Genomic DNA, 10,407 nt, shown 5'->3' on the forward strand with positions numbered 1-10,407 from the left:
AGGCTGAGGCAGGAGGATCACAAATTTGAGGCCAGTCTCAGCAACTTAGCGAGACCCTGTCTCAAAATTTAAAAAATAAAAATAAAAAGGACTGGGGAGTAGCTCAGTGATAAAGTGCCCCTGGATTCAATCCCCAACAAGACAATAAATAAATATTTAAAATTAGAAAAAAAAAAGTATGTTTCATGAGGAAAAATAAATGTTGCTAAGATAGAATAGTATAAACCTACATTTGTATGATTATTGCGTTGGGTGGGTGTGGAGCTGTGATTCCTGGGAGCCTACAGTGGAGTATCTTCAGGCCCTTCTCAGGTGCCATGTCTCCCCATTGTCCTAAACTCACCCAACATCCATGTCTATAACGCTTGCCTAATGATTGTGGGCATTGAAGGTTGTGATCACAGTAAGAGGGATCATTCACTATTCTGAGGGGAAAGGAGATCTTCCCTAGAAAGTGAAGGAAGAAAGTGCTGGGGGAAAAAAGTGACCTACTTCCTGTCCAAGAGGGAGAGGAAATAATATCTAAGGAGAAGAAATGGGATGGAGAATTATGGATGGGTGGATGATGGGTGAATAGAGAGATGACAGATGATGGATGGATGATGATGGATGATGATGGATGATGGATGGATGATGATGGATGATGATGGATGATGGATATATGATGGATGGATGGATGATGATGGGTGATGGATATATGATGGGTGATGGATGATGATGGATGATGATGGATGATGATGGATGATGGATGAAGGATGGATGATGATGGATGCATGGATGGATGGAAAGATAAAACTGTATCAGGTGAACACTCTTCCTGCTCTCCTCCCATGTTCCTTAACACACCTGGAAACAACAGAAGTCTAATCCAGGAATTTCAGGCTCCTTTATTTCACAAGGAGAATACTTGCAATCAGGATTCAGTCTGTCACAGGACCTAAAATAGAAGAAAGCCCTTGCAAGGAGGCTCATGCAGTCTTGTGTCTAACAACTTTCAAAACAAGAAATGGAGAAGTAGACTGTTTTCTCTTCCTCTCTCTGTCCCCTATAGTCTCTGCCTCTTCTCTCTGAAAATCTCATGGGAATGGACTGAGCAGGCAAGGGAAGGACGGAGGACATGGGAGAACTGGAGTAATCCAAAGCCACCTTCTCCCTGCAGTCTCTGGAGGACCATGTGCTTATTAGCAGTAGGTTGGACCCAGAAGGGGAGAAATTTCCAGCTCCCTTGGAGCCATTGGAGGAAGGATTGGCATGAGAGTTTCCTCAGGCTTCGAGTGTGCAGGTGTTCACAGACCACGGTCCCCACGTGGTTGCATGCCTGCACCCCAGCCAGTCAGTCACAGGACCTTTCCCAGGACCTCGTTCCCTCTCTGCGAAATGGACAAAGCGCTCCCCATTGTCTTGGCCCAGAAAGGGCTGTTGGTGTGGAGTGAGGAGGCTGCTTGGTGTGGGAGGAAGAGAGAGGAGCTGCGCTCAGAAGCCTCCGGGCACTCAGCGCTGGACTGGCCTGGGGAGACCACCTGTGGCCTCGGTGGGGTGAGACAAGGCGAGGCCACTCCCACGAGGTGAACCTGGACAACAGCCAGCCCTGTGGGTGCCAGGTCCTCTCCCCTCCTGCCGATGTGGGTAGGCTGCTCTTAGCCCCCAGAGTGCGGCCCCTGCCCTCGGGCGCTCCTGGTGGATAGCATATTAAGGTTCCCGTCACAGAGTGACCCCATTCCCAACAGCAAGCCTGCTTCCTCAAGCCTTCTCCCGATCGGATCGCCCCGCACAGTCCAAATCCCAGGCCAGTTCTTTCTCACACCCCCGAGGGACAGATCCCGCCACTCCCCAAGAAGCAGCTCTCTGCTCTCTGACAATAAACCCAGCTGGAGAACCGCCTGCCCCGTGTTCCTGGCGGGCAGGTGCGCTCATGTGTCTGGACATTTCTCCGCCCACACACGTCCACTTGCTATGTCCTGCTGCCAGCTGGGCCACTAGAGAGAAATAGAGCAGGCAGAGTCTGAGGAGCCCACGGGGCTAAGGAATGAACTAACAAGAGAGCGTGAAAGTGCCAGACAGCAGGGCGCTTGAACCGCAAGCCACCCAAGGCTCCGACCCCAACTCTCCTGCTTGGGGAGACGGGTCTTCCCAGAGCAGGGAAGGATCTCCCTGCGGCCAGGCGGTGCACCCCTGGTGCACCCAGTCCTCACCCTCCCAGCCTGCAGAATTGTTCAAATAAGCCAATGACTTCCTCCAAGTGCCAGGGGACCCGTGTCCCTCCTTAGCTCCCAGCCTGCCTCTAGGTTCCCGGTGTGTCTTTTATCCTGAAAGCAGCCCAGACTCTGCATGTGGTGGTGAGGAGCCTCTCTCCAAGGAGGTGGCCTTGTCTGGGGCCTGAGTCATGGGGAAGACCAGAAGAACCACAGAGCACTGTCTCCACTCAGCAGTCGAGCTGATGTCTGCACCGCACGGGCAACAGAAAGAGCGGGAATCCATAGGAGATGCTCTCCACACAGTGTGTCCCAGGGAGTTTTTGGTGTCCATGTGTATTTTGACATTGTAGAAATGCCAAAAGGTGATTCTACTGTTAAAAGGAACTTCAGTTGATACTGTGTTCTCTTTCTACTCATCTCTAGTCAGCCTTTCCACTGCTGTTACCAAAAGACAGACAGGACAGTGTGGAGGAGGAAGAGCTTGTTTTGACTGATGGTTCAGAGGTTCAGTCAATGATCCACCGACTCCATAACTCTGGGCCCGAGGTGAGGCAGAACATCGTGGTGGAAGGGTGTGAGGAGGAAGGCAGCTCAGGACATGACAGCCAGGAGGCAGAGAGAGCCCCACTCACCAGGGACAAAATACAAACCCCAAGGCACAGCCCAGTGACCCTCCTCCTCCAGCCACTCCCAGAGTGCCTCCGGTCCCCACCCAGTTAGTGCCCACCAGTGGATTAATGCACTGACTAGGTGCAGGTCTCAAAACCCAACCATTTCACCTCAAACCTTCTTGCAGTGCCTCACACCTGAGCTTTGGGGGATACCTCCCATCCAAACCATAAGAGCGCTCTGGGGTTTAGGCTCCAGTACTTGGGAAAAAAAGAAGAAGGAGGAGGGGGGGGGTGGACCTGTGGGGGAAGGGAGGAGAGAGCGGGAGGAGACACTGGGGAGGGAGAACCACATATGCAGACAGGAGGGGCTGCCAGGGAGGGAAAGAGGCAGAAGAAACCAGACAGGGATGGGCACAGGGAGGAGGCCAGCCCTGGACATCTGCCACCATGCGGGTCAGAGCAGATAGGAAGTTGGGCAGGACGGGGCAGGAGGACATGCAGGGGCACTTGGGAAGACCACAGCAGAGGATGGGGCAGGAGGGCAGAGACACGGACAGAAGGGAAGCAGACGAGAGCGCAAGGAGAGGGCAGAGGAAGCTGAGAATGGACTGAGATGTTTAGAGAGACCCACGCGGAAGAGGAGAGGAGGGGCAGGAGGGAGGCGGCAGCGAGAACCAGCTCTCCTCCCGGAGGCCTCTGCTCTGCACCCCTAGGAGGGAGGCCTGCCCCCGGGGCTGGGTCAGCCTGTGTTCAGGGGCGAGGGTCTCCCACAAAGCATCATTAACAGTGGCCAATTAGGGCTCCCTGTGGGCACCTGGTCCTGAGGCACAGACAGTGGGGAGTCTGGAGACAGCTCCTCCAACCCCTGCATGGCCTGCCTCTCCGAGGAGCCAGGTTGAGGCTTTAACTCATCTGTGTGAGCCCAGCCGGGACAGCCTGCTGTCACCTTGGCCTCTGAGCCCTGGGCCCAGGTGCCAGGAGCCCCAGACACGCTGCCCACTGTGCTGGGGCAGTGTCTGCCTGCCCACGAAGTGGCTGTGAGGCTCTGGAGCTGGAGAGGAGGCGCTTCTGCGAGTGGGCGAGTCTGGCAGACTCCCGGGGAGACCTGCAGGTGGGCCACGAGGCGTGCTGAGATTCAGGGATCCCACGTGGAAGCGGGTCTGTGGGTGAAAGTGTATAGGGGCGGTTTTTCTGAGGCCCGTCTTCCCCTCTTCAGAGTCTCTCCTGGCCAGGAGGCATGTGCTGCTTCCTCAGCCGGCTCTGCTGCCTGGCCTCCCTGCAAGCGACTTCAGTCAGCTCATAACGGCTTAGGGCACCGGGCTTCCTGGAATCTCAGGTCCAGTGGTGGTACCTGAGCTCCAAATCCACATGTCCAGCTGCCTGCTGGAGACGCTGTTTGTGGACCCCACAGGCCCTGGAGAAAGGAGCAAGCCCGAGACCGGGTTCCCTCCTCAAAGTGAGCCATCGTGGACAACACTCTTAGCTGCAGGTTCGTGAAATCCCCGGAACCCTTCACGCAACTGCATGAGGCACGTGCCCAGGACCAGACCACACGCACACTGAGGCTGGAACCCCAGGTCCTTCTCAGATTGCCAAGGGCCTGTGAACCAGAATACGTTGCCTGAGTGCACTTTCCCAGGCACGCCTCCCTGCCGGCCTGGCCCTGCCTGCCCCTCCTGCCGTCCACGCTGCCTCTCCTCCACTCTCCACGCCCAGCCACTGGCCTTGGGCCTTGCCACCTCGCCTGCAATGCCCTCTCCCCAGCTCCTCTGATCACTGCTGGTGCTGGTCTACCAGGTGTCACTCATGACTCCTTCAGGAGACATGGCCACCCTGAAAACCTGGGCTCTTTAATTGTAAGCTTGCTTGTTGGCTCTGTCTCCCCAACAGTGACCCCTGTTGATATCCTGGAGAGAGGCAGGATCCTGCAGCCTCTGGTGAACCTGGAGAGAGGCAGGATCCTGCAGCCTCTGGTGAACCTGGAGAGAGGCAGGATCCTGCAGCCTCTGGTGAACCTGGAGAGAGGCAGGATCCTGCAGCCTCTGGTGAACCTGGAGAGAGGCAGGATCCTGCAGCCTCAGTGAACCTGGAGAGAGGCAGGATCCTGCAGCCTCTCTGGTGAACCTGGGACCCAGCTCAGTTCCTATGCATGTCCACGGGTGCCCAATACACTTGGATCAATGGGTGAACAGCTGAGCACATGGTCTGAGAAGCTGAGAGTGAGTGGGTGCTGCCGGGAGGTCAGCAGGGGTTCCAGGTTATGAAGGACCACCCGAGGGTGTCTGGGATTTTCCAGAGAGGTACGACAGGACGCAATCCATACATTGCCTGTGAGCACTGGTGCCGCTGTGCCTGGAGGTGGGGTGAGGCAGGAGGACAGGGAGGGCAGGACCTCAGGCTCCTGACCACTCGGCAGCACCCCTCTTCATTGAGGGGAGCTCATGAGAGTCCACCCTGGACCTCAGGAAAGACTTCTGCCATGCTTCGATACTACGCCCGCTGGACATTTTAGCATGCTTCTTCCTGGGGCCTCTGTATCACCAGTGAAAGTGCGTTTGACTGTTTCAGCACTTGCCCTAAAGCACGGTTTCAAAACATACTGAACGGGTTTCCCTCGGGGCCTTTGAGGATTGGTTCAAGGATCGGTCGCCCCTGAACTCGTATGTGAAATCTGATGCACAGGATATTTTCTGGGGGCAGGTCTTTGTCTTTGGGTGGACTACAGAGAACAAGCGGCCTATACTGGCTACAGCATGGTGTGGAGGGACACTAGCAGTAGGTAGGTCATGTGACAAAAATCACAGCATCGGTGACAACTGCAATGGACGTGGGCCCTTCCATTGGACAGGCACTTCTCTGGGCCCCTTCTCCCAAGGAGTGGCACTCATTCTCCAAAGGAGTTTGAGGGTTGGTGCAGAGACTGCCCTCCCCGGGGGTGGGGGACAGCCAGAGAGGCAGCAGCTGTACACAGCAGGTTGCTTGCAGAGACCCACAGCCACTGACCAATGTTCTTTTTAACAAATGTCTCTTGGGCACCTCCTCACTGCCAGGCTCAGGCCAGCCTGGGACGCAGGTGTGAAGGATTTGGAAGGTGGCGGCCCCTGTGATCCTCCTGGAGAGGTCCTGCAGAAGAGGACCGGGCAGCTTTGCCCATGTACTGTCTGCACTGGCCCTGCTCCTTCCAACCCCGCTGCTGGACAGGATTTGCTGACCGAGGTCTGGCGCCCAGCTGTCACCCACAATGGACCGCCGTTGACCCAGCCGCTGGTTCTGAGGAGGCAGAGGAGGAAGGAGCATGAGGGTGAGAGGGGAGAGGGGAGAGAGGTAGGGAGGCTGAGGAGGGAGGAGGAGGGAGGGAACCCAGAGGCAGGGGCAGAGTGGGGCCTGGGGGAGGCACTGGAGCCAGCCTGTCTGCAGGGACTGGCAGCGGGAGGGGTAGGGGGCAGTGAAAGCCCCAGGGGAGAGGACAGCAGAGGACGGGGCAAGAGGACAGGGGTCAGGTAGAGACAGGAGAAGACAGAGACACGCAGAGAGACCTCAGGAAGGGAGGGTGGAAGGCGCAGGAAGGCCGTGCAGGGTTGGGAGGGACCAGAGGAAAGGGCTGCTGAGGAGGAGAGGGCAGCTCCAGAGGACAGGGCTGCGTGAGGACATCCCAGCAGAGGTACAAGGGCCCTCACTATGCAAGCCTGGAGGCTCACAGGCTCCAAGCACAACCCTGGGCCCCAGGTCAGAAGGCCTGGCACACAAAGCAGGAGAGGGAGCAGGCGAAGGGACTTCAGAAAGGGGCAGGGGCGGGGTGGGGAAGAGAAAGGGCAGGAGGACCACAGCCTCAGGCTGATGGCTGACCACCTTGCCCGTGACTGAAATTAGGGCGCTCATCTGCAGGGAGGGGGCCCTTGCGACCCACTGTGCCCCCACACACCTCTGCCACCTGGCACTGCCCTCAGGGAAGACCAGACTTTGAGCCAAAGGTCAATGGCAAGTGGTAAGGCATAATGCCCCAGGGTCTTAGGAGGACTTAGATGGAGCTGAGGTAGGGGAAGCATAGGGGGAGGCGTGGAGCAAGGAGGGAGAATAGGGAGTGTCATCTGGGGAGAGGTTCAGGCAGCCACGGAGGGGAGGTAGACAGGCCAGGAGAGACAAGTACTAGGAGGAGGGGGGAGATGGAGAGGGAGGGTGGAGAGGGCGGGGAGGATGGAGAGGAAGGGGGAGGATGGAGAGGGAGAGGGAGGGAGAGGTGGAAGAGGGAGGGGTAAGGCGGGGGACGGAGGGGGACGGGCCATGCGACCGCAGTAAGAGGAAAGGACCAGCGCCAGCACCTAGCCCTACAGTGATGGTGGCCTCCTCTGCCGGCAGAATGGACTCGGCCGCGGGCAATGAATCGGGGACCCCGGATTTCGTGCTGCTGGGGCTGTGGGCCCCGCCGGCCCTGCGGCCTCTGCTGTGGACCGCGCTGCTGGCCGCCTATCTGGCCACCGTGCTGGGCAATGGCGCGCTGGTGGGGCTGATCGCGCTGGACCGGCGGCTGCAGCGGCCCATGTACCTCCTGCTGTCGCACCTGGCGCTGCTGGACGCGGCCTACGTGAGCACCACGCTGCCGCAGGCGTTGGCTCACATGGCCGCGCGCCGCGCCCGCCTCTCGCGGGCGCGCTGCGGGGCGCAGCTCTATTTGGGCCTCTCCCTGGGCAGCTGCGAGGCGCTGCTCTTGGCTGCCATGGCTCTGGACCGCAGCCTGGCGGTGTGTCGGCCCCTGCGCTACACCGCGCTGGTGACCCCTCTGCGGTGCGCCGCGCTAGCTGGCGCCGCCTGGACGCTGGGCTTCGCGCTGTCGGTGCCCAACGCGGCGGCCGCGCTGCGCCTGCGCTTCTGTGCGGGGAGGCCGGCGGTGGACCACTTCTTCTGCGAGCTGCCCGCGGTGCTGAGGACGGCGTGCGCAGACACCACCGCCAACCACAGGCTGATCTATGGCCTCGGCGTGCCCACACTCCTGGTGCCCCTGGCCTTCATCCTCGCCTCCTACGCCTCGATTCTAGTGGCGGTGGGCAAGCTGCCTTCCACCAGGAGCCGCCTGAAGGCCCTGTCCACTTGCAGCTCACACCTGGCTGTGGTCGGGCTCTTCTATGGCACGGTGAGCGCCATGTATCTGCGCCCGCGCGCCTCCAGCGCCCTCCCCGCCAGGCAGCACAAGCTGGTGGCCGTCTTCTACCTTGTGGTCACGCCTGTCCTGAATCCGCTCATCTACAGCCTTCGAAACCGCGAGGTCCACGTGGCAGCCCGCCATGCCCTGGCCCGACTGCGGGGCGGCCGCGCTGCGCTGGGCTGACTCAGCCGCGCTGGAAACAGGGTGACCTCCCAGGCTTGCCCCACTCCTTGGAACCGTTTGTGCACCCTTGTGAACTATAGAGGGGTCTGCCAGCAGTTTTCACAGAGGGACGGGCATGCATGACTTGTGAACATCGGAATGTGAATTTTATCTGATGTTTGCATGTCACAAAATATGATTCTTCTGTTGATTCTTTCCCCAGCCATTCGAAAATACAAAAGCCAGTTTTACATAGCAGACCTGGACTTAGTGACCCCTAAAGGGGGCAAAGATGGAGGTGGAAAGATTATTGTCAGGATTAAATAAATAAGTGTCTCTGCTGTGATGTGCAGCATTTTTTGACCTCAATCCAGTGTAAGATGGTCACTTTCTTGGCCACCTGTATGTCACAGGCAGCACCCCTTTCCTGCCAGGGCCTCCTGTAAGGGCCATAGGCACTGCAGCTCTGACTTCGGCTGACCTTGAGGCGGCATTGCTGCCCCCATTTCACACAGGACAAAAGGAAGGCACTGGGAGTTAGGTGACAGTGTAGCTGGAGGTGAGGAGCGAGAGTCAGATCCAGGCAGAGGGACTCTGGGTTGTGGCCTCGACCTCCTGCCAGCCTCACCCCCTCTAACCTCATCTCTTCCCCCTCCCACTGTCCTTCCCCTATGCGTCCCTCTGTCCCCTTTCTACAGATCTCTAATGTGTAGATGTGGGCATTAATGTGGACCTGGGCATTGGTTTCAGTGTGGTCCTGTGTGCACACACGGATCCAGAAGGATCATATTGTGGCTGTAAGGGAAACGTCCTATAAGCCCTGAGCAGCTGGGTCTGCTGTGCCTTGTCGTCAAGCAGCCTGTGACGCAGTCCCATGACCACAGCTGGCACAACTGTAAACAGGCGTCAGCTGCAAGGTGGGAGCCCAGTGCCCGGGATCTCACCACTCACTCATCACCCTGCACGCACGAGCACTCTCAAGAGGAGCGGGACTGCAGGCTGGGAGGGAGGTGCCACCCTGGTCCAGGTGTGCAGGGACACCAGTGGCCCTGGTGTGCACTGGTGGTGTGAGTGAGCTAGTCACTCACGAGCGACTAGTCACACACGTGGCTCTGAGGTAGGAATATTTTAATGCTCAATTTAGAAAAGAAAAAAAAAAAAGCTATGACCAATCTGGGGAGTCTGACGGCCGAATCTTCTCGCGCACCCGCCATAGCTGGTGGTCATGATTTTTTTTTTCTGCAACACGATCCTTTAAGGGGTGATTTCTGCCACTTGTCATTGAAGCACAGCGTTTCTACAGGGAAGAGCGCAAACTTCGGGCATGGAGCTCCCGTGAGGCAGCCTGTGGACACCACCCCACGGCCTCCCGGTGCCCGCCCAGTCCCCTGCACCCCCTTGCCCAGCCCCGAGGAGTAGAGGTGACCAGCTTTGAGCTTTGGATAAAAGCAGCCATGCTTCACTTAATAACTGCTGCTCCCCAGAGTCAGCAACAGGAGGAGAGCATGCTGCAGGGTGGGCGGACACTGGCAGGTGGACAGCGAGGCCCTGGTCCTTAGGATGTGTGAAACTGCTCCACAAAAAGAAGGTGCGGGGAGTTCAGTGAGTGTCCAGCGGGGACTCACCAAGCGCCGAGCGGTCAGTGCTGTGCTCGGGTGTGGGAGCCTGGCACAGCCGTGAGCCAGACACGAGGCTGTGGTCCTCTCTCCAGAGAGGGGCAGCCAAGGAGCAGGGCCCTGTCCACCACGGGGAGGACTCTGGCAACTAGACAGGGCTGGTCAGGAGGGCGCGCCCTGCTCCGAGGCTGGCACAGGTGGGCTTGCTGTCGTGTCTGGAGGGCGGGCGAGGCTGAAGCACAACATGGCTCTTAGCAGGTCACCACAGGGGCCGCGTGAGTCGGTCATCCTCTCCTAGGTACAGCAAGAGAAAGGAAGCACGGACCTGCACAGAAACACATGTGCGTTCACGTCAGCGCTGCTATCCCAGCCGGAGCGGAAACGGCTCCAGAGTCAAAGCTCCAAAGTCAACTTGAAGTCCTGTGAGGCACATCTCCACTAGGCTGTTAAAGTGAGCAGCCCCCAGGAATCCTGTCGCCCTGCACCAGCCACTGTCCTGGGCACTTCTGAAGGTCGACCGAACCCATTCCGTGACCCTGTGAAGTCTGTCCTATGTGAACCCTGATCATAGGAGGACAAACAGAGGCACAGACAGATGAAGTCACTTTGCAGGATCACCCAGCAGGAAAGTGGTGGAGTGGGTCCAGAAGCACACGGACCTGCTCCAAAGGCAGCTTCTTACC

General features: G+C 58.1%; 1 protein-coding gene across 1 annotated transcript; it reads left to right on the forward strand.

Moving 5' to 3' along the window:
- Positions 1-7,163: 7,163 nt before the first annotated feature.
- On the forward strand, positions 7,164-8,129 carry LOC306648584 (olfactory receptor 2G3-like; the record flags this gene model as incomplete). The annotated part of the gene is made up of 1 exon (XM_079118744.1): positions 7,164-8,129. The coding sequence occupies one exon, from the start codon at positions 7,164-7,166 to the stop codon at positions 8,127-8,129; it is 966 nt and encodes a 321-aa protein (XP_078974870.1).
- Positions 8,130-10,407: the final 2,278 nt, after the last annotated feature.

Source organism: Sciurus vulgaris, assembly GCF_902686455.1.
Source record: "Sciurus vulgaris genome assembly, chromosome: 17".
NCBI lineage: Eukaryota > Metazoa > Chordata > Mammalia > Rodentia > Sciuridae > Sciurus > Sciurus vulgaris.